Here is a 24,973-nt window from a genome sequence, read left to right on the forward strand (position 1 = left end):
CTCTTAACAGTGCTAAACATTTCATCTAATTCTGAAGACATTAAGTGGCCTTAGAATATTTGGAGTCTCTTAATAAGACTCAGATAAATTATTAAATTATAAGGTAAATATTATGTAGAGTTTTCAGGTTTAAAACTTGTTCATTTTTCTAGTGCTTTCTAGTATTTTAGTATTGTCATTAAGAAATAAAATGAATATTTAACTGAGTATATTTAATGTTGTTCAGTAATTCCTTGATGATTTGACAGTGTTATGACATTATAACATGGCTAAAATTAACTGCAATTTTGTTATTGTTTTATAATTACCTCCAATTTTAATTATAAAAAAAATTTCCCTTGACATAATGGAATGTCTTCATGTATATTTTATACAATCTGTTATAAAATATTTTAAATGAACATCTAAACATTTATTTCAGAGAAATACCTTTAAATCCAGCGGCAGTTAAGAATGAGATAGAACTGCTCAAACGTTTCTCGGGAAAAGGAGAACAAACAATCTTGGAATCTATCAAATATACCTCAGGTTTACATCTCAGATTCATTTATGTTATATATGTTTTCATAATTATCATTCAAAATGCTTCAATAGCTACATTGGAATTTAATATTTAAGAAAATGAAAACAATTTAATAATATTCATTTTTAAGCCAACATAATAATATTTATTTTTAAGCTGATTGATAATTGGTTTCAGATTATGAATATTTATTTTTAAGCCAACATAATAATATTTATTTTTAAGCTGATTGATAATTGATTTCAGATTATGAATATTCAAATGGATGTCGAGCCCCACCTTGGAGGCAGATTCTGGGGGAAATTTGTTATGTGCTGGTGAAACCACATGATGTTGAAACTTTGTGCATTACTTGTAGTGAAGAAGGAGTGTTTTTAAATGGTGTAAGTAATTTTTAAAAGACAAAATTGACATTGGTGCTTAGGTTGGTGTCTTGAAGTGCAGACATGTCTCTAGGGTTGAATCCCAGTGAGCATAGAATATGAAACGCTGTTCTGTGGGATTCCAGCAGATCCTTTTGCTGTGTGTGTTTGCTGTCTCAGAATTAGCCCCAGTGTCCCCATTGCAGGCCAGTCTTCTAAGAAATTGCTTCCAACAGACGCATTCCACTCCATAAAAGAAAAACCTCTTTAACATAATCACAAGTACTAAAGGAAAGAAAAGTCAAAAAAAGAGCACTGAGATAACACAGAAGCAATAACTGCAGCTTCTGCCCTCAGAGTTGAGGGATAAAGGGAGGAGGAGGAGGGATTGTCAAAATGTGGATGCCTGGAGGTGCCCCATGCAGCTAGGACCCTGATGCCTGGGGAGGGGCTGCTGCCAGGCTGTGCTAGTACCTTAGGATCTCAGAGGAGGACGCTTGCAGGGCTGCGGCTTAGAATCCTGGAGAGTAGACCCTGCTTACCTGGGTGAAGGTCCCTTAGGAGCTCAGAGGAGGGTTCCCCGCAAAACTTGGACTTACACCTCTGAGGATTGGTCACTTCTAGGCTGTGCTAGTTCCCCCGGAGCTCAGGTGGCCTCCATGACACTGGGACCCAGTCGTCTGAGGAGTGAGTGCTGCCCAGTTAGTGCTGGTCCCTCAGGAGCTCAGAGGATCTTGTCAGAGCAGAGACTCAAATCTTTGAAGATGGTGCCCTGGTAGGCTGATGAAGGTATTTCTCAGGGGGAGAGTGTGAAGAGCCTTGTTCTGGGTCTACAGGGAGAAATACTTCTGGAAATTAGAACCAACTGTTGTTACTGGAAGCAACTGCCACTGCCAGGGGTGTGGGACTGTTGCCGGGGTGACTAACAGGAGCAGGCGACAAGTAGAAGGGAGCATGTCTCTTCTCTCACTTCCTGTTGACTGAAGCTAACCTGCCTGGCAAAGGTGAAACACAGTTTTGCAGATTCCCAGCCCGAGTATCACACAGCAGAGTGTGGATAGGTGAGCTTTGAGCTGAGAGCGAAACAGCACATAGCCTTCTGAGTTTTCTAGACTAAAAAACTTTTGAGTCTCATGTCTGTTCACTGAATTTAACTAGAAGGAGCTCAGCTTTCTTCTCTGCAACACCCTCCCCTCAGTGTCTTCAATGTAGTTTTGGGTCTCACTATAACCGGACAATCAATGGGTCCGTGCTGCCTGTTTCTACTTGAGCCGATTAAGCAGAGACAGGGTTAAATCATATGAGCATTTATTCCAATACTGCTGGTATTATAGGAGAGCAGCAGGTCATCCACAAAAATCTGCTCTGCACCCTACCATAAACCAGCTTATATTGGGTAGAAGGACAAAGATTACATGGGGAAGTAGGCAAAAAGGGCAAATGGGCAGTTTACAGATATGCAAAGGGACTGGGGGGAGGCAGTCTTCAAAGGGCTGGTTTCTGCAACAAAGTTGTTAATCTTTCCATGATAATAGGCAGCTCCAAATGGGGAGTATGGGCTACATTTCCAGTTGAGCTCCCAGGTCCCCGGTACTTTCTTTAATCAGAACAAAACAATCATGGTTAACAGAGCATGGTTAATATTTCTTACAATTATAGCTGGTTCCCAATGTTTTATTTCTGCCCCTAACACCACCAGGAAATTCTGCAGGGAGGACCCAAATCCCTAGTGGGGCCCCAGCTATTACAGGGGACTGCTTAGAGGGTTGTCACACCTGGGCTTGGGTTGGTGTCCAGTTACTGGTGCTGTATTCTTGATTACTTGTGGTGCCTTTCCTGACATGCCTTAGGTGCTTTTCTTATCAGCATGACAGTTAGCTTATTTCTGCAGTAGAGGAGGGAGATGACCTAAATATAATTTTGCTTTTGTTTTGTTTTGCTACTTTAGAAAAGTGAAATTTCCAATTAAAAAATAAGAAATTAAAAAAGGATTTTTTGTGTTGACTTTCCTGAGTAGGATGAGGAGCCTTTGCTTCTTATTCACAGACCAGTTTATTTGATATGGACACATCTAAGTATTTTCCTTAGTTTAAAAATGAAACACAAGGAACATGAAACTATTCAGTAATTACAACAAAATGTATAATTCACTACAGTTACATATATATTTGGTTAAGGGAGAATAATGGGGGCAGGAAAGAAGAGAGGGATGAGGGGAAAAAAAGACAAGAAGAGAGACAGAGGCAGAGGGTGGAAGAACAGACAGATGGTTGCATAGAGACATAACCCTAGAAAATAAGCCTAGAGCAACCATGCTACACAGAACAAGAGAGCAGTGTGACAAATAGAAACACAGGCTTTCCTGTGGTGGCATTCTAATCTTGAGGCCTTTTATGACCTCAAAGGCTCTTGAAGTCATAATGTATTTCTCTTTAGAGGAGCCTAGAGGGAAGGAGGTTCTCACTCCTGTGCTGAATAGCAGAGGGCCTGCTGCATACAGGAGGTACTCAGTAAAGGCTTGCTGAAAGAATGAGTGAATAGGTAACAGTACTTTAAGAGGGAAGGGTTTTGCCTTTATATTTCATATATAAAGACTACTGTATGGATCCTTTAGAGAAGAAAAAAAAGTGTACTTGGGTTGTGATGTATTGATCAGTTTCTTATATTGCTATTATATTAAATAATAGCACCAACTTTTTCTCCCAAAGGGCAAAACAGATGATGAGGAAATTAATTATGAGAGAAAAGGAGTGATTTATAAAGACCTTGTCACATGTTTAAAAGAAAAATCAGCAAAATTTTCAGAAAATATGTCTAAACAGGTAAGTTTTATAGTCTCTTTTGAACTTTCATAGCATTATATTACTTGACGATAACTTTCTATAGTGTAAAAAGTTAGAGTAAATGTGCCTGTTGTTGGGCACTGCTTTTAATTACGAGAGCGTTTTACACAATAATGTAAAGTAAGAAATATTGTAAGGTAGTACTTTAAGAATGTTTCTCATTTTCTTTAGGTGATAGATACAATATTTCACTTTGTTTTCATTTTCCTTTTTGAATGCATAACATTAAGAATAAAGGACTCAATCCTGTTAGTGAAGCCTAGATGTTTTCAGTATTTTCATCCCATGATCACTACCTAACAGCATGTGCGTAGAACTGTGCCTCTTGTGTCCTCCATGGTTTTTGAAATAGTGCTGAACAAAGAAAATAAAATGTTGACTAAAGTTGATATGAGTAAGAACGATATGCAAGAAACACTAATATGTTGTATTTAATCTTCAGGCTGATTCTCAAGCTGGTGTCAGTTCAATAGAGTCCCCTGAGGTGGTTTCTCAGGCCCATTTTTTCCTAACCTGCCACTTTGGGAGTGCTACCTTTTCTTCCTGGACTGTTCCTGCTCTTGACATGGCACTTCTCTGTCTTCCTGTGGATTCTTTTTTGTTTTCTAGTGTTTGATCACTTGTTTCCTGGACCTGAGTTTTCCTTTGTTGTTGCTACTTTTGTTATAAAATATATACATAAAATGTAAAATTTTCCACTTTAACCATTTTAAATACATTATTCAGTGCCATTAATTGCATTCACAATATTGCAAATTACTACTGTCTCTTCCAAATCTTTTTCATCATCCCAAATTAAAACTTGTACCCATTAAACAATAACTTTCCGGTCCTCCTTCCCTCAGCTCCTGGTAAACTCTAATCTACTTTCTGTGCCTGTGAATTTTTCTGTTTTAGAGATTTCATATAAGTAGATACATACAGTTGTCCTTTGTGTTTGGCTTATTTCACTTAGCAGGATGTTTTTGTTTTATGCAGGAAGCTGTCTGCTGAGACCAGATATAGTTTCATTTTTATTTTTTATTGTTGACAGTATTACAGATGTTTCCCATTTCTTCTGCCTTTTCCCGCCCCTGCCCAGCCTCTACCCCACTTCCAGGTCTTCACTACCCTATTGCCTGTGTCCGTGGGCTATGCATATCCTATATAATAAAAGGGTAATGTGCAAATAGACTGAACGGCAGAATGACCAGTCACTATGATGTGCACTGACCACCAGGGGGCAGATACTTAATGCAGGGGCTGCCCCCTGGTGGTCAGTGCACTCCCACAGGGGTAGCACCGCTCAGCCAGAAACCGGGCTGATGGCTGGCAAGCACAGTGGCAGTGGCAGGAGCCTCTCCTGCCTCCACGGCAATACTAAGGAAGTCCAACAGCCAGGCCTAAGCCATCAGTTGGACATCCCCCAAGGGCTCCCAGACTGCAAAAGGGTACAGGATGGGCTGAGGGACCCACCCCCCGAGTGCACGAATGTGTGCACTGGGCCTCTAGTAAGTATATAACTTCTTTAGTTTATCTCTCCTCATTACCCCACCCCCACATTGAGGTATGTCAGTCTGTTCTATGCCTCCATACTTAGGGTCTTATTTTATTAATCAGTTTTGTTCAATAGATTCCACAAATAAGTGAGAACATGTGATAGTTGTCTTTCTCAGATTGGTTTATTTCACTTAGCATAATACTCTCCAAGTCCATCCATGCTGTCCCAAAGGGTAAGAAATCCCTCTTTTTCATAGTTGCATAGTATTCCATTGTATAGATGTCCCACAGCTTTTTTATCTATTCATCTACTGATGGGCACTTGGGCTGTTTCCAAATCTTAGCTATTGTAAATAATGCTACTATGAACATAGGGATGCATATATTATTTTTCATAGGTGTTTTGGGGGTTTAGGATATATTCCCAGAAGTGGGATTGCTGAGTCAAATAGCAGTTCCATTTTTTAATTTTTTGAGGAAACTCCATACTGTTTTCCATAGTGGCTGTACCAATCTAGCATAATGTTTCTAAGGTTCATCCATGTTGTAGAATGTATCAGAAATTTACTTCTTTTCATGACTGAATAATATTCCACTTATGTATATATTACATTTTGTTTATACATCTGTTGATGAATGCTTGGGTTATTTCCACCTTTTGTTTGTGTAAAATGCTATGAATATTGATGTACAAGTATCTGTTTGAGTCCCTGTTTTCAATTATTTTGGATATATATACCTAGGAGTGAGCTACCAAATTGCTTCTACAGTGGCTGATCCATTTTACATTTCTCCTTAGCAATGTATAAGGATTCCAGTTTGTCCACATCCTCACCAACACTCTTATTTTCTCTTTTTTTTTCTGTGTGTGTGTGTGTTTGTGTGTGTGTGTGTGTGTGTGTGCTTGTGCTTTAGTTATCATTTAAGAAACCATTTTGTTATCATTTAAGAAACCATTGCAAAATCCGATGTCATAAAGATTTGTTTTTATCTTTTCTTTTAAGAATTTCCTAGTTTTAGCTCTTAAATTGAGGGTTTTGATTCATCTTGAATTAAGTTTGTATATGGTATTAGTTGAGTTCCAGTTTTATTCTTCTGCATGTGGATACCCAGTTTTCCCAGCACCATTTGTTGAAAAGATTGTTCTTTCCTCATTGAATGGTCTTGGCATCCTTGTTTAAAATCAATTAATCATAGATGTAAGGGTTTATTTAGGGGTTTTTAGTTCTATTCTATTGGTCTATTTGTCTATCCTTAACAGTCCTATATTTTTTTGATTACCATAGCCTTGTAGTAGTTTTGAAATGGGAAAGTGTGAATCCTAAAACTTTGTTCTTATCTTTCAAGACTATTTTGGCTATTTGGAGTCCTTTGACTTTCTATGGGAATTTTAGGCTTGGTTTGATCATTTCTGCAAAACAAAACAAAACAAAACAAAAAAACACAAAACACCATTGGGATTTTGATGGGATTTCTATTGAATCTCTAGATTGCTTTCATATAGCATTGCCATCTTAATAATATTAAGTCTTTCAATCCATGAACATGGGATGTCTTTACATTTTTTTTTTCATTTCTTTCAGCAATGTTTTATAATTTTCAATGTACACATCTTTTGCTTCCTTGGTTAAATTTAACCCTAAGTATTTTATTCTTTTTGATGCTATTGTAAATGGAATTGTTTTCTTAATTTTCTTTTTGATTATCTACTACTAGTGTATAGAAGCACAACTTATTTTTGAGTGTTAAAATCAGATTTGATTTTTAATGTGAAATTAAAAACGGAATCCTGTAAATTTGCTAAATTCACTTATTAACTCCGTTTTTCAAAAATCTTTCCATAAGTGTAAGTCATCTCTGAACATAAATAGTCTTACTTCTTCCTTTCCAATTTGGATGTTTTATAAATTTTTTCTTGTCTAATTACTGTGGCTACAACTTTCAGGACTATGTTGAGTACAAGTGATGTAAGCCGGCTCCTTGTCTTCTTCCTGATCTTAGTGGAAAAGCTTCAGACTTTCACCATTAAATATAGTACCTGTGGGCTTTTCATATAGGACCTTGATCATGTTAAGGAAGTTTTGTTCTGTTCAGTTTTCCTTTTCTTGGTACACCCCGTAAGTTTGGTAGAGCTTCCTGAGTAGCACAGGCACATAAGAGGGAAAAATTGATGGCTAACATGCCTGAAAATATCTTTATTCTTTTCTCTCAGTTGTTTCTATAATGACAGTTTGAAAATAATTTTTACTTAGAATTTTAAAGGCATTTACTTATGTTACCTGGTTGCTTTGCTTTGCCATCTAATAAAGTCTTTAGGATTTTCTCACAGCCCTGATGTTCTGTAATTTTCATGATGTTATGGTTGGTGTCGGTTGTTTGTTTTTTCATTAATGATACATGCATAAAAATCATATGTGCATAAAAAATGGAAAATATTGTTTGTGTTATATCTTTAATCATTGTTTTCCTCTCTGTTCTTTTTTTGAAACATACTTGTTGGATGTTGGACCTCTGAAATTGATCCTCTGATTATCTTTTCTGTCACCCCTCCCCACCCTTCTATAAATATTCCTTTACTTTATCTTCCAAATATTGCACATATGCTTAAAATTTAAGCTCTCTTATTTTCTTATTTTTAACATTCTGTTTATGGATATTTATTTTTACATAACATATGCTTTTATTTCTCTTGGGTAAAACCTAGGAGTTAAATGGCAAGGTCATATGATAGTTGTATGTTTAACTTTTTAAGTAACTGGACAACTGCTTTGTAAAGTGGTTGTAACATTGTACATTCACTCTGGTTGTGTATGAGAGTTCCAGTTCTTCCACATAGTCATTATAATTGACATGGTCAGTTCTTTAATTTTAGACATCCTTATAGGTGTATACTGGTACCTCAGCGAATTTTAATTAATGTGTCTTGAATGTACCCTTTTATATGCTTATTTGCCAGTTATATATCTTATAGGCGGAAGTGGCTATTTAGATCTTTTTCATGTTTTTATTGGATTGTTTGATTTCTTATTTTTTCATTGCAAGAGATATCTATATATATATATGCTTGGCTTATGTATTCTGTCAGATATATGATTTATACATATTTTCTCCCAGTTTGTGGCTTATTTCATTTTCCAAATAGGGTCTTTCAAAGAGCAAGTGCCCTCAACTTTGATGAAGTCCAACTTATTAATTTTTATAGTGTTATATCTAATAAAGCTTTGTGTAAACCAATGTCACAAAAATTTTCTTCAGTGTATTTTTCTAGAAGTTTTCAAATGCTCTGTTTTACATTTTAGACCTGCAGTACATTTTCTATTTTATACATGATATGATTATAGATGAGAGTTCCTTTTCCCCCTTTTGCATGTAGATATATAATTATTTCAGCACCATTTATTGAAAAAAACTTTTGTCCACTGAATTACCTTTATACCTTTATCAAAAATTAGTTACCCATATGTGTGGGTATATTTCTGTTCCCCTGTTTTTATATCAGTATCACACTGTCTTGATTTATTGTAGTTTGTAAGTCTTTTTTTTTTAATTAAATTTTTATTGTTCAGATTATTACATTTGTTCCTCTTTTTTCCCCCCATAACTCCGCTCCTCTCAGTTCCCGCCCCACCCTCCGCCCTCACTCCCCACCCACTGTCCTCATCCATAGGTGCACGATTTTTGTCCAGTCTCTTCCCGCATCTCCCACACCCCTTTCCCCCCTAAGAATAGTCAGTCCATTCCCTTTCTATGTCCCTGGTTCTGTTATAATCACCAGTTCATTCTGTGCATCATATTATTTATTCACTTGATTCTTAGATTCACTTGTTGATAAATATGTATTTGTTGTTCATAATTTGTATCTTTACCTTTTTCTTCTTCTTCCTCTTCTTAAAGGATACCTTTCAGCATTTCGTATAATACTGGTTTGGTGGTGATGAACTCCTTTAGCTTTTCCTTATCTGTGAAGATCTTTATCTGACCTTCAATTCTGAATGATAGCTTTGCTGGATAAAGTAATCTTGGTTGTAGGTTCTTGCTATTCATCACTTTGAATATTTCTTGCCATTCCCTTCTGGCCTGCAAAGTTTCTGTTGAGAAATCAGCTGACAGTTGTATGGGTACTCCCTTGTAGGTAATTGACTATCTTTCACTTGCTGCTTTTAAGATTCTCTCTTTGTCTTTTGCTCTTGGCATTTTAATTATGATGTGTCTTGGTGTGGTCCTCTTTGGATTCCTTTTGTTTGGGGTTCTCTGCACTTCTTGGACCTGTAAGTCCATTTCTTTCACCAGGTGGGGGAAGTTTTCTGTCATTATTTCTTCAAATAGGTTTTCAATATCTTGCTGTCTCTCATCTTCTGGCACTCCTATAATTCTAATGTTTGTACGCTTGAAGCTGTCCCAGAGGCTCCTTACACTATCTTTGTATTTTCGGATTCTTTTTTCATTTTGCTTTTCCGATTGGGTGTTTTTTGCTTCTTCGCATTTCAAATCTTTGACTTGATGCTTGTGCTCCTCTGGTCTGCTGTTGGGTGTCTGTATAATATTCTTTATTTCAGTCAGTGTATGCTTAATTTCTAGTTGGTTCTTTATCACAACATCGAGGGTCTCATTAGATTTCTTGAGGCTCTCATCAAGTTTATCAGCAGTTTCTAGCAAATTATTGAAAGCCCTTAAAAGTGCGTTTTTTAGCTCTATATCCTCCATTCCTGTCATGTTTTTTTGTCTCTGCATTTTTTATGCTTTCTTGGTGCACCCCCTTGTGGTCTTTTTGCGCAGTCTTGTTGTAGTTAAGCCTTGATTGTTGTCGGCAATATGGGGGTGAATTGACCTCCAGGCTAACTGGCTATGAGAGTCAGCTGTGTCTGCAGTGGGAGAGCTTCTGTGCTGAATCTCTAGGGCGGTGCTAATCTAGCCTTTGCCTGAGGCTATCCGGCAAATGCCTCTGTGCAGGGCTTGGGCGGGGGCGGGGGGGTCCTCAGGGATCTACAGGGCAGGCGGGGCGAGCAGTTATGGCTGCTCTCAGTTCCGTCCCCAGCAGCTCTGCAACCGCTGCAAACCTCGGAGAGAAAGCTGCCTTCCCGCTTCTCCTGTTTGAGTCTGGGTCCCTAGAGACTCACCCGGATCTGGAGCTCAGAGTCTGAAACTCCCTCCTGATTGAAAACAACAACCGCGCCCTCCGCCGCCGGCCCGCTCCACATGCACTCCGCACCTTAGTATTTCACTTCAGCACTGCGCCTCCTCTGAGTCTCATATGGTTTCCTCTTTCCTCTTAGTTGTAGAACTTCCACTCAGCCAGCCTTTCTGTGGTTCTGGATGATGTCCGTTCTGTCTTTTAGTTGTATTTTTGAAGAGGTTGTTCGAGGCAGCAAACTCCGGCATTCGTTTGTAAGTCTTGAAGTCAGGTTGTGTCAATACTCAATGTTATTGTTCTTTTTCAAAGTTGTTTGGCTAATCTATATCTTTTGCATGTCCAAAAAGAATATTAAAGTCAGCTGGTCAATTTATTCATAAAAAGCCTGAAGGATTTATGATTGAGGTTGTATTGAATTTGTAGATAAATTTAGGGAGGATTTACATCGTAACAATATTGAAGTTTCTAATTCATGAACACAGTATGTCTTGCCATTTATTTAGGTCTTATTTAATTTCTCTCAGCAATGCTTTGTAACTTGCTGGGCATGGATCTTAAATACCTCTTGTGAAACCTGTCTGTGTTGGGTCTATCACTAATGCTAGTTTTAAAATTTAGATTTCTGATTATTTGTTGCTTCTATATACAAATACATTTGATTTTTGTATGTTGGTTATATATCCTGAAACCTTGCTAAAGTTACTAGTCCTTGTATCTGGTTTGTAAATTCCAGAGGATTTTTTATGTAGATGATCATGTTAATCCTCACTTGAGGTTATTTTTCCTATTAATTTTTGGAGAGAGTGGAAGGGAGGGAGGGAGAAGAGGGGAAAGAAAGAAAGAGGGAGGCGGGGGCGAGAGAGAGAAAGAAAGGGAGAGAGAACAGAACATCGATTTGAGAGACATATCCATTGATTGCCTCTTGCACACACCCTGACCTGGGCAGAGGATAGAACCTACAACCCAAGTACGTGCCCTTGACAGGGTTTGAATCCTTGAACCTTTGGTGTGCTGGCCGATGCTCTAACCATGGAGCACATCAGCCAGGACACCATCCTGTATTTTTCAGATGCTTAAAAAGAATGTGTATTCTGCTGTATTATGTGGCTTGTTCTATAAATGTGGATTACATCATGTGGTTTTTGGTGATGTTCAGTTCTTCTGTAACCTTGCTGATTTTCTATCAGTTGTTGAGAGAGGGGTGTTGAAGTCCTCCAACTATAATTGTGAATTTGTCTATTTCTCCTTTTACTTCTGTTTTTGTGTTTGCACCTCTGCATATGCATTTAGGAGGGTTAAATCTTTTTGATAGATTGACCATTTCATCATTGTATAAAGTCAATCGCTGTCCTTGGTAATTTTCTTTTTTCTGAAGTTTACTTAATCTTTTGGTAATGTAGCCACTTCTGCTTTCTTTTAACTAATGTTTACATGGTATATTTTTCCTCTCCCTTTACTTCCAAGCTACCTATCCTATATAATAAAAGCGTAATATGCAAATTGACCCTAACGGCAGAACGACAGTTCGCTATGACATGCACTAATGACCAGAGGGGCAAACGCTCAACACAGTGTGCTCCCTCAGGGAGAGCTCTGCTCAGCCACAAGCTAAGCCTCTCCTACTTCCTCAGCAGCACTAAGGATGTCTGACTGATGGCTTAGGCCCACTGCCTAAGTCAGACATCCCCCAAGGACTCCCAGACTGCCAGAGGGATTTCTGACTGCCAGCTTAGGCCCAATCCCCCCAGGGAGTGGGCCTAAGCTGGCAGGTGGACATCCCCCGAGGAGTTCTGAACTGCGAGAGGGTGCAGGCCATGCTGAGGGAGCCCCCCCACAAGTGCATGAATTTTCATGTACCAGGCCTCTAGTATCTTTATATTTGAATTGAGTTTCTTGTAGATAGCATATAAGATGAGTCATTTTTAAAAATCCACTCTGTGAAACTCTAATTGGTGTGTTTAGATCAAGTACATTTACTTATTGATATGTTAAGGCTTAAGTCTGCCACTTTAGTTTGTTTTCTGTTCATAGTTTTTCTTTGGATTACTTGAATAACTTTTTTTAAAATTTCATTTTGATTTACCCATCCACAATGTTTTCAGTGTATGGATTGTTTTGTAATTGCTATTTTATTACATTATGCATACATAATTGATCATAATCTACTTATCTTTTTATCAGTTTTCATGTAGTATACAAAAAATCTCACCCTTTAAATTCCTTACCCTCTCTCATCCTATCTAATAAAGAAGGAATATGCTAATTGACCTTCACACCATTGCAAAGATGGCATCACCCACAGCTAATAAGGCGGTAATATGCTAATTGACTGACCCACCCTCAAATATGGCGGCACTCACAGCCACAAGATGGCGTTGCCCAGTCCCCTCAGCCCCGCTGGGGTGGCAGGTGCATGGGAAGGCCTGGCCACTTCATATGCCTGCCTCCAGAGTCCCCCAGTTCCCTCAGCCCCCCCAGCCACCCAGGGCCGCCCGAGGCTCAGGTAACCAGGGCCGGCTGAGGCTTGCGCTGCTGGCAGTCGCAGCAGCAGAGGTGTGATGGGGGTGTCACCTTCCCCTGATTGCCAGGTCACCTCCTGCCCCTGAAGGCTTCCAGACTGTGAGAGGGGGCAGGCCGAGCCTAGGGATCCCCTCCTCTAGTGCATGAATTTTCATACACCGGGCCTCTAGTTTATAATATAATTGTCTTTATTTCCTCTCCATACATTGAAATGAGACAATGTTAAATTTTTTACTTCAACAATGAAGCATCATTTAGAATGTCTTTTGTATTTACCACTGCTTTCACTGTTCTCTTCTTTTCTGATGGTGCAAGTTTCCTTCTTTTATCATATCCTCTCTGTTTAAGAATGTACTCTGTTATGGTAGGACTGTTGGTGACAAACTCTCTTAGTTCTCCTTTATCTGAGAACTTCTTGAATTCTCCTTCATTGCTGAAGAATATTTTCCCTAGATATGGTATTTTTGGTTGACAGCTCTTTACTTTTAGCACTTGAAAAATGTTATTCTAGTTCTTCTGGCCTCCGTGGTTTCTCATGAGAAATCTATTGTAATTATTTTTCTCTTATAGGTAAAATATTGTTTTTCTCTTGCTGCTAAGAATTTTCCTTGTCTTTAGTTTTATGGTTTGCTTATTATGTGTCTTGGCAAGGATTTTTTGGGTTTATTGTGTTTAGGATTTTTTCCTCTTCTTAAATATTAGATTTATGTCTTTTTCCAAGTTTGGGAAAATTTCAGACATTCTTAGAATACATTTTTCAGTCTGACCTTCTTACTCTTCTCCTTCTGGTTCTCTGGTGACATATATGTTGGATTTTTTTTGTCATGGGCACACACAGATCTGGAGGGTCTGTTCATATTTTTTACCAATCTATTTTCTCTTTGTTCAGATTGGGTAATTTCTCTTGCTATATCCTCAAATTAATGGATTCTCCCCTCTATCCTCACTATTCTCTTGCTGAACTTACCCAGTGAGTTATTTTGGTTCATAAACTTCAGTTTTGAAATTTGCACTTGGTTCTTCTTTATATCTTCTATTCATTTGTTGAGACTTTCTTGTTCATTTGTTTCAAGTTTCCGTAATTACTCATTGAAGCACTTATATAATAACTGCTTTAAAATCTTGTCAGATTATTCTAATATCTAGTTCATCCTATCTAATAATAGAGAAACATGGTAATTAGCCGTACCTCCGCTACCCTTCCCATTGGCTAATCAGGGCGATATGCAAATTAACTACCAACCAAGATGGTGGACGGCAGTCAGGCAGCTTGAAGCTAACAGGAGGCTTGCTTGCTTCAGTGATGGAGAAAGCCAACGTTCCTTGCCTGCCACTGCCGGCCTCTGAGCTTGCAGTTTGAAACATTGTTACAAATATAGAAGCTAAAGAAAACCCCAGAAACCTGCTTTCAGCCAGCCAGGATCTCAGAGCTGGAGTTGAAACAGTGTTTCAATTATAGAACCCAAACAAACCAGATATCTGCTTTCAGCAGCCGAGGCCTCAGAGCTGGAGCCAAGCCTCAGAGCTAAAGCTGGCCCAGAATAAAAAAAAAAGAAAAAAAGGACAGGTTGGGAGCTTCAGTCACTCGCCAGCTTGAAAACGGCCCTCAGCCCCTCACCCAGACTGGCCAGGCACCCCAGCAGGACCCCCACCCTGATCCAGGACACCCTTCAGGGCAAACCAGCCGACCCCCACCTGTGCACCAGGCCTCTATCCTATATAATAAAAGGGTAATATGCCTCCCAGCACCGGGATCAGCGGAGCTGCGAGGCCTCCTGGCACCAGGATTAGCATGACAGGGGGCAGTGCCCAAACCCCTGATCGCCCCGTGGCTCTGTGTGTGACAGGGGGTGGGGCCACAACCTCCCTATCCACCCTGCTCTGTTCCTGACAGGGCAAGGCGCCCCAACCCCCTGATCAGCCCTGCTCTGTGTGTGACAGGGTGCGGTGCCCCCCCCTTCCCCCACGGGCCCTGCTCTGTGTGTGACGGGATAGAGCCATAACTTCCCCATCGGCCCTGCCCTGAGTGTGACAGTTGCGGCGCCCCAACCCCCTGATCAGCCCTGCTCTGTGGGTGATAGAGGGCGGTGCCCCAACCCCATGATCAGCCCTGCTCTGTGCGTGACAGGGGGGAGCTCCCCAACCCCCTGATCGACCCTGCTCTGTGAGTGACAGGGGGGAGCTTCCCAACCCCCTGATCGACCCTGCTCTGTGCGTGACAGGGTATGGAGCCCCAACCCCCCTGATGGGCCCTGCTCTGTGAGTGACAGGGGGCAGTGCCCCAACCCCCTGATCGGCCCTGCTCTGTACGTGACCGGGGGTGGCGCCGCAACCTCCCCATCGACTGTGCCTTGAGTGTAACAGAGGGCGGTGCTCCAACCCCCCAATTGGCTTTACCCTGAGTGTGACTAGGGGTGGCATCGCAACCTCCCGATCCGCCCTGCTCTGTGCATGACAGGGGGCGGCGCCCCAACTCCCCAATCAGCCCTGCTCTGAGCCTAACCAGGGGCTGCACCTAGGGATTGTGCCTGCCCTCTGCCACCCGGGAGCAGGCCTAAGCCAGCAGGTCGTTATCTCCCGAGGGGTCCCAGACTGCGAGAGGGTACAGGCCGGGCTGAGGGACCTCCTTCTCTCCCCCGAGTGCACAAATTTTTGTGCACCGGGCCTCTAGTCTTGATATAAGCTTCTATTCATCATCCTTTCTCATTCAAGTTGTGATCTTCTTGGTTCTTGATATAATGAGTGATTTCTTATTTTGTCCTGGACATTTTGTCATTATGTTGTGAAACTTTGGATTTTATTTAAATCTCTTGTTTTAGCAGGTCTTCCTGATGCCTCACTGGCAGAGGTCTGCAGGTATGGTAAGGTGGCAGTGAAAGTCCAAGTTCCCCACTTAGTCTCAATTGACAACTGTGGTGATATAAGTGCTTCATTATTGCTGGGCAGGGATGGAAGTTTCCCCATGGGCCTCTTCTGACACTGCCTTGGGTAGGAGGGAGAGGGTGCTTTATTATAGTCTTCCCAGGAGGCCTCTACTTAAAACCCCGGACATGAGCCCATCCCGTCATTGTATTAAATTCAATGCCCTTGTACTAAGAGAAGATATTTTGTTATGATTTTAGTTCTTTTAAACATGTTGATGTTTATTTTATCACCCAAATTATGATCTATTCTGGTGAATTTTTCCTTGTCCATTTGAGAAGAGTGTTTATGCTGCTGTTGTTGGCTGGCATGTCCTATAAATATCAATTAAGTCAAGTTGATTTATAGTGTTGCTCAGGTCTTCAATATTCTTTTTTTTCCCTATATATTCTTTTTTTTAAAAAAATCTTTATGTTCTTTTATTGGAGCAAGATTCCTGACCAGTATACAGTGATGTATTCACTAAACAGAGACCTGTGCAGAAATCACATACTATCCAGCTAGATATGTTTTATTACACTTTGCCTATTGATGGAATACTAGTAGTTCCACTTATAAAGTTTTATACATCAAATAGCGTTGAATTTGACCAGGCTGTCCATTAATTCATCTCTGAAAAAATTGACTGGCATTTAATTTCAGCTACTATACTTTATAGCATTAAAAAGCTTAGGCATTAGGTAGCTTCTCATAATGTTGTTCTATGCACAATGGCATCTAGCAGGCAGTCCATCATCTCGCCCAGATTCACAGAGGGTCTCATTGGAGAACGATAAGCTAACTAGCTGGTACTTAAGGGACAAAAGTACTCCTAACCTGAGTTTCTTAACCACCAATATGGACTTCTTACTCTGCAAGCCTGTCTTCTGGGCCACCTTTATAGTGCCAACGAAGACACGCCAGCAATAGCCCCGTGTGTAACTCGGCATTAGAGCACCAGGTCTGTCTGGTGGTGGTGGCAGGCACTGTTATTATATCCAGGTAAATATAGACCCATTTTTAAAATGCCAATTTGATATACAAAATTAAAGGTACAACTAAGTTTGATTGAGATAAGTTTGCACAATCTGGCATTCCAAATGATTTGAAAATTTTCAGAAACTGATAGCAAATTGTACTCATGATGTTTCCCTGCTATGGAGACATTAATACACTGATTCGAACCCCTTTACTCAGTCCACATAGCCCTGAGATCATCCTGCAAAATGCGTATCAAAAAATACGGAGTTAGGTTGACAAAGTTTGGCAATATGTTATACAAGTCAAACTTGAAATCCGTTCTGAGAGAAAAGCATCAAATCCTTTGTGTACACATTTAGCTATATTGTAACAAAGCAACTTGTACTCTTTTAATGTTTAAAACTGAGCATCATTTTTCCTTTCCAGTGAAACAAAAAGAAAATTTAAAAATAAACAGAACAAAATTACAATAGAAAAATGTCAATTCTGAATAAGATCCTACAGGTTCTGCTGATTCTCCCATTGGGTGGCAGGGCTCAAGTCATCATTAGGAGAGAATTTTATTTTAAAAGTGTCATCTTAGACTGCAAGGATGTCCGTTAAACATCACAATTAAACATGCCAAAGGAGAAGCCATGTTGTCAAAATGCCCACTTAACCCACCCAAACATCTCAAACCCACCCTTTGCTGACCTTCTATAACCCCCCCTTTTTTTAAGTTTTTCTTTTTCTTTTTTTAAACAAGAGAAAGTAGACAGGTACATGTTGGTAAATGCTAACTGTCCATATTCACATAGAGACACAGTGTAATCTCTGAGCCCAATATGCAGAGAAAGGAGGAAAAAAGCTAGAGCGGGAGCCTAGCAACCTCCAGCTCCCAGCAGAGCTAAGGGAGCAGAGGTTTTTCTTTTTTTCCCACAGAGCAAAGTGGTGTTGATTCCATTAAGTTTTTCTTGAGACAGGAAGGGATAAAAATGAATTTGGAACAGAAAGGGGCAAAGATTCTTTTCCCACAGTATTCTGCTCAAGGTACACCGCCCCCCCCCCCCCCCCCCCCCAAATAAGATGAGTACAGTGGTGTAAAGGAGAGAAAGAAAAAAGACCTCAAAAACAGGGAGACTGAGCACAAGGGGTCGGGGGGGGGGGGGGGGGGGGGGAGAAAAAGAATGCAACTTCTTCCCAGGGACTGGAGAAAATTTTAAAAAGGTTGGAATCCATCAGTGTTCATTAGTCATCTCCTTCATCTTCCTCTCCTTCTTCCCCCTCATCATCTTCAACTTCTTCACCTTCATCCTCATCCCCTTCTTCATCAATATCTTCCAACCTTCCTCTTCATCATCACCATCATCATCATCATCATCGTCATCATCATCATCTATATAGTCTTGTTAATTTTTTTCAGCTCATTTTATTGATTACCGAGAGAGAAGTTTTGAATTGTTCCAATTGTGGATTTATCTTATTTTTGCTTTTAGATCTGTTTTTGCATCATATATTTTGAAGTTCTGTTGTTTAGTTAATACACAATTAGAATTGTGTGTTAATTGACTTTGTTATTATGTATCTCCCTCTTTATCCTTGATAATATTATTTATTTTGAAGTCTATTTTGTCTGATTTTAATATAGCTATTCTACTTCCTTTTAATTGTTTTTAATGGAATATTCTCTTCAGCATTTTACTTTTGATAATTTATATTTTTAATACAAAGTACTTTCTTTTAGACGACAAATAGTTGTGCTTTCCTTTTTCATCCATTTTCATTTAACATAACTAGTGATAAAGTTGAATTTAAATTTAATATCTTGCTAGTTGTTTATATTTGTCCCATTTGTTCTTTGTTCTTTTTTTCCCTTTTGTTTAGGTCCTTTTGAATTGAGCTCTTAGAAATGATTCAATTTTATTCCTGCTATTCATTAGTCAGTTACACTTTTTAAAAAGTTTCTTAGTTGCTGCCCTAGGGCTATATATATATAAAGTGGGACATAATAAATTATATATAATTTATTATGTCCCACTTTATTTTTTTTAATTCTTTATTAGTTAAGGTATTACAAATATGTCCTTATCCCCTCCATTAACCCCCCCCTCATGTTCTCATCCCCCTGTTTTCCATGTCCATTGGTTTGGCTTATATGCATGTATACAAGTCCTTTGGTTGATCTCTTCCCCCTCCTTCTCCCTCCCCTATTTTCCCTCTGGGGAGTGATAGTCTGATCACTGTTTCTCTGTTTTTGGATCTGTCCCTGTTTATCAGTCTATGTTGTTCTTTATAATCCACGAATGAGTGAGATCATGTGGTATTTATCTTTTTCTGACTGGCTTATTTCACTTAGCATAATGCTCTCCAGTTCCAGCCATGCTGTTGCAAAAGGCAAGAGTTCCTTCTTTTTTACCGCAGCATAGTATTCCATTGTGTAGATGTACCATAGTTTTCTAATCCACTCATCTGCTGATGGGCATTTAGGCTGTTTCCAAATCTTAGCTCTGGTGAATTGTGCTGCTATTCACCATAGGGGTGCATATATCCTTTCTGATTGGTGTTTCTGGTTTCTTGGGATATATTCCTAGAAGTGGGATCACTAGGTCAAATGGGAGTTCCATTTTTAATTTTTTGAGGAAGCTCCATACTGTTCTCCACAGTGGCTGCACCAGTCTGCATTCCCACCAGCAGTGCAGAAGGGCTCCTTTTTCTCCACATCCTCTCCAACACTTGTTGTTTGTTGATTTGTTGATGATAGCCATTCTGACAGGTGTGAGATGATACCACATTGTCGTTTTGATTTGCATCTCTCATATAATTAGTGACTTTGAGCATGTTTTCATATGTCTCTTGGCTTTCTGTATGTCCTCTTTTGAAAAGTGTCTATCTAGGTCCCTTGCCCATTTTTTGATTGGATTGTTTATCTTCCTATTGTTAAGTTTCATGAGTTCCCTGTAAATGTTGGAGATTAAACCCTTATTGGTGATATCATTGGCAAATATGTTCTCCCATGTAGTGGGTCTTCTTGTTGTTTTGTTGATGGTTTCCTTTGCTGTGCAAAAGCTTTTTATTTTTATGTAGTCCCATTTGTTTATTTTCTATTTAGTTTCCATTGCCCTAGGAGCAGTATCAGAGAAGAAATTCCTTCGGCAAATGTTTGCGATTTCGCTGCCTGTGGATTCCTCTAGTATTTTTATGGTTTCCCGTCTTACATTTAAGTGTTTTATCCATTTTGAGTTTATTTTTGTGTATGGTGTGAGTTGGTGGTCTAGTTTCATCTTTTTACATGTATCTGTCCAATTTTCCCAACACCATTTATTGAAGAAACTGTCTTGACTCCATTGTATGCTCTTGCCCCCTTTGTCAAATATTAATTGAGCATAGTGGTTTGGGTCGATTTCTATTCTATTCCATTGATCTATATGTCGGTTCTTGTGCCAGTACCAAGCTGTTTTACGAACATTGGCTTTGTAATACAGTTTGATATCTGGTATTGAGATCCCACCAACTTTGTTCTTCTTTCTCAGGATTGCTGCAGCTATTCGAGGTCTTTTTTTATTCCAGATGAATTTTGGAACGTTCGTTCTAGATCTGTGAAATATGCCGTTGGTAATTTAATGGGGATTGCATTGAATCTATAGATTGCTTTGGGTAGTATGGACATTTTGATGATGTTGATTCTACCAATCCATGAACACGGTATGTTCTTCCATCTGTTTATGTCTTCCTCTATCTCTTTTTTCAGTGTCCTGTAGTTTTTCGCCTATAAGTTTTTTATCTCCTTAGTTAAGTTTATTCCTAAGTATCTTAATTTTTTTGGTGTGATGGTAAATGGGATTGCTTTTTTAGTCTCACTTTCTGTAAGTTCACTATTGGTGTAAAGAAATGCCATGGATTTCTTGGCATTAATTTTGTATCCTGCTACATTGCCAAATTCATTTATTAAGACTAATAATTTTTTGATGGAGTCTTTAGGGTTCTCTATGTACAGTATCATGTCATCTGCAAATAAGGACAGTTTTACTTCTTCTTTTCCAATTTGGATGCCTTTTATTTCTTCTTCTTGTCTGATTGCAATGGCTAGTACTTCCAGTACTATGTTGAACAGGAGTGGTGAGAGTGGGCATCCTTGTCTTGTTCCTGTTCTTAGGGGAAATGGTGTTAGTTTTTGTCCATTGAGTATGATGTTGGCTGTGGGCCTGTCATATATGGCTTTTATTATGTTGAGGTATGATCCTTCTATTCCCACCTTGCTGAGAGTTTTTTATCAAAAATGGGTGTTGGATTTTGTCGAATGCTTTTTCTGCATCAATTGATATGATTATGTGTTTTTTTTCTCTCAATTTGTTTATGTGATGTATTACGTTTATTGATTTGTGGATATTGTACCATCCTTGCATCCCTAGAATAAATCCTACTTGGTCATGGTGTATGATCTTTTTGATGTACTTCTGGATCCGATTTTGCTAGGATTTTGGCATCTATGTTCATGAGGGATATTGGCCTGTAATTCTCTTTCATTGTGTTGTCTTTGTCTGGTTTTGGTATTAGGGTGAGGCTGGCTTCATAGAATGAGCTTGGAAGTGTTCCTTCTTCTTGAATTTTTTGGAGTAGTCTGAGGAGGATAGGTTTTAGTTCTTCCTTGAATGTTTGGTAAAATTCCCCTGTGAAGCCGTCCGGCCCTGGGCTTTTGTTTGCTGGAAACTTTTTGATTACTGCTTCTATTTCCTCCATAGTTATTGGCCTATTGAGACTTTTAGCTTCTTCCTGATTAAGTTTTGGAAGGTTGCCGAAACCGGTTTGGCTCAGTGGATAGAGCGTTGGCCTGCGGACTGAAGGGTCCCGGGTTCGATTCCGGTCAAGGGCATGTGCCTGGGTTGCGGGCACATCCCCAGTGGGAGATGTGCAGGAGGCAGCTGATTGATGTTTCTCTCTCATTGATGTTTCTAGCTCTCTGTCTCTCTCCCTTCCTCTCTGTAAAAAAATCAATAAAATATATTTAAAAAAAAAAAAGTTTTGGAAGGTTGTATTTTTCTAGGAATATGTCCATTTCCTCCAGGTTGTCTAGTTTGTTGGAGTAGAGTTGTTCATAGTATTTTCTAACAATCCTTTGTATTTCCGTGGGGTCTGTTGTTATTTCTCCTCTTTCATTTTTGATTTTGTTTATTTGGGTCCTCTCTCTTTGTTTGTTGGTGAGCCTCGCTAGAGGTTCATCAATCTTGTGTATCCTTTCAAAGAACCAGCTTTTGGTTTTGTTGATCTTTTGTATTGTTTTTTTTTTTTTTTCAATTTTTTTTTTATTTTAATAATTTTTATTTCTTAAAGTATTACAAAGTGTATTACATATGTCTCCTTTTTTCCCCCCCTTGACATTCCCCCGGCCCCTACCCCCCGCCGCCCCCGCCCCGTGTCTTGTGTCCATTGGTTAATCTTATATGCATGCATATAAGTCCTTCAGTTGGTCTCTTAATCCCCCCCCAACCCTCCCCAGGCTTCCCACTGTAGTTTAACATTCTGTTCAATGTTGCTCTGCTTCTGTATCTACCCCTGTTCATCAGTACATACTGGTCCCCTTTATTTGTCCCAACCTCATTGGAGTAGTCTCAACCTCACCAGGGCCGTCTGAGCCTCACCAGGGCCTTTTCAACCTCACAGGGGCCGTCCCTACCTCACGGGGGCCATTTCGACCTCACCGGGGTCATCCCTACCTCACGGGGGCCGTTTCAACCTCACCGGGGTCGTCCCTACCACACCGGGGCCGTTTCGACCTGACTGGGGTCGTCCCTACCTCACGGGGGCTGTTTCAACCTCACCGGGTCGTCCCTACCACACCGGGGCCATTTCAACCTCACCAGGGTCGTCCCTACCACACCGGGGCCGTTTCAACCTCACCGGGGTTGTCCCTACCACACCGGGGCTGTTTCAACCTGACCGGGGTTGTCCCTACCACACCGGGGCCGTTTCGACCTGACCAGGGTCGTCCCTACCTCACGGGGGCTGTTTCAACCTCACTGGGGTCGTCCCTACCACACTGGGGCCGTTTCAACCTGACCGGGGTTGTCCCTACCACACCGGGGCCGTTTCAACCTGACCGGGGTTGTCCCTACCACACCGGGGCCGTTTCAACCTCACCGGGGTCGTCCCTACCTCACGGGGGCCGTTTCAACCTCACCGGGGTCGTCCCTACCACACTGGGGCCGTTTCGACCTGACTGGGGTCGTCCCTACCTCACGGGGGCCGTTTCAACCTCACCGGGGTCGTCCCTACCACACTGGGGCCGTTTCGACCTGACTGGGGTCGTCCCTACCTCACGGGGGCCGTTTCAACGTGACCGGGGTTGTCCCTACCACACCGGGGCCGTTTTGACCTGACTGGGGTCGTCCCTACCTCACGGGGGCTGTTTCAACCTGACCGGGGTTGTCCCTACCACACCGGGGCCGTTTCGACCTGACTGGGGTCGTCCCTACCTCATGGGGGCTGTTTCAACCTCACCGGGGTCTTCCCTACCACACCGGGGCCGTTTCGACCTGACTGGGGTCGTCCCTACCTCACGGGGGCCGTTTCAACCTCACCGGGGTCGTCCCTACCACACCGGGGCCGTTTCGACCTGACCGGGGTTGTCCCTACCACACCGGGGCTGTTTCAACCTGACCGGGGTTGTCCCTACCACACCGGGGCCGTTTCGACCTGACTGGGGTCGTCCCTACCTCACGGGGGCTGTTTCAACCTCACTGGGGTCGTCCCTACCACACCGGGCCGTTTCGACCTGACTGGGGTTGTCCCTACCTCACGGGGGCTGTTTCGACCTCACCGGGGTCGTCCCTACCTCACGGGGGCCGTTTCAACCTCACCGGGGTTGTCCCTACCACACCGGAGCTGTTTCAACCTGACCGGGGTCGTCCCTACCACACCGGGGCCGTTTCGCCCTACCAGGGTCGTCCCTACCTCATGGGGGCCGTTTCAACCTCACCGGGGTCGTCCCCACCTCACAGGGGCCGTTTCAACCTGACCGGGGTTGTCCCTACCACACTGGGGCCGTTTCGACCTGACTGGGGTCGTCCCTACCTCACGGGGGCTGTTTCAACCTCACTGGGGTCGTCCCTACCACACCGGGCCGTTTTGACCTGACTGGGGTCGTCCCTACCTCACGGGGGCTGTTTCGACCTCACCGGGGTCGTCCCTACCTCACGGGGGCCGTTTCAACCTCACCGGGGTTGTCCCTACCACACCGGGGCTCTTTCAACCTGACCGGGGTTGTCCCTACCACACCGGGGCCGTTTCGACCTGACTGGGGTCGTCCCTACCTCACGGGGGCCGTTTCAACCTCACCGGGGTCGTCCCTACCACACCGGGGCCGTTTCGCCCTACCAGGGTCGTCCCTACCTCATGGGGGCTGTTTCAACCTCACCGGGGTTGTCCCTACCACACCGGGGCCGTTTCGACCTGACCGGGGTCGTCCCTACCACACCGGGACCGTTTCAACCTCACCGGGGCCATCCCGACCTCACCGGGGCCATCCCAGCCTTACCGGGTAAACAGGAAGTTGGCCCTCTGTCCCCTGCCGGCGGCTCCCCACTAGACAAAATCTCCAGGCGTTCCTGGTGGTTGAACATCCAGCACTCCTGCCCTCCACCAAGTGCACAGACTGCCTGTCTGCTGTCCCCCAGCGCCCCACAAGAGACTGGGACCAGTGGGCATGTTTGTGCGCTTGCTTGTACAGCAGTTCCACAGTGCCGGCCGAGTCAGGCCCAGCCCTGGCCGGCCCCGGACCCAACTCTGCCCCCCGATTGCGTCCCTCCCAGATGCAAGGAGCTGAAATCTGCAGCCTGCTGGGATGGGCTCTGTACTTGGTGCCTCTGCACATCCTACTCAGTCTCACTGCGCTTCTTTCTATCCGAGGAGTTGAAATCTGCAGTTTGTTGGGTTGGGCTCTGTACTTGGTGTCACATCCTACTCAGTCTCAATGTTCTTTCTCTCCTTCCAGTTGTAGAGCTTCCACTGGGCCAACTTTCCCATGGTTCTGTATGATAGGTGTTTGTCTGATATTTGGTAGTTTCGATGTTGTTGAGTGAGGTAGCACGCACAGGTCTCTTCCTTATGCCGCCATCCTGGTTCTCCTGGGTCTGCTTCTTGAGTGTGTCTCCCATGGCTGCGAGCAGTTGAAGTCTGCAATTTGTTGGGATAGGCTGCAAAAGCGCAGGTGGGTCTTTTTGTGTACCTGGCACAGCCTGGATGGGGATGTAAATTGATT

At 41.9% G+C, this 24,973-nt stretch overlaps 1 protein-coding gene across 3 annotated transcripts in view; it reads left to right on the forward strand.

Moving 5' to 3' along the window:
* The window catches only part of ODAD2 (outer dynein arm docking complex subunit 2), a 235,563-nt gene that overhangs the window by 20,997 nt on the left and 189,593 nt on the right, over window positions 1–24,973 (forward strand). For 2 of the 3 annotated variants that reach the window (XM_070407348.1, XM_070407347.1), the window contains exons 2-3: window positions 770–906; window positions 3,594–3,707. In XM_070407348.1, coding sequence (XP_070263449.1) covers window positions 770–906; window positions 3,594–3,707 — 251 coding nt within the window. Of the gene's footprint in view, window positions 1–421; window positions 529–769; window positions 907–3,593; window positions 3,708–24,973 lie in introns of all 3 variants that reach the window. The other variant, XM_070407349.1, reaches the window with a different exon arrangement.

This window comes from Myotis yumanensis, unplaced genomic scaffold (genome assembly GCF_028538775.1).
Source record: "Myotis yumanensis isolate MYYU_CA2020_CCGP unplaced genomic scaffold, mMyoYum1.0.hap1 SCAF_1, whole genome shotgun sequence".
Classification (NCBI taxonomy): domain Eukaryota; kingdom Metazoa; phylum Chordata; class Mammalia; order Chiroptera; family Vespertilionidae; genus Myotis; species Myotis yumanensis.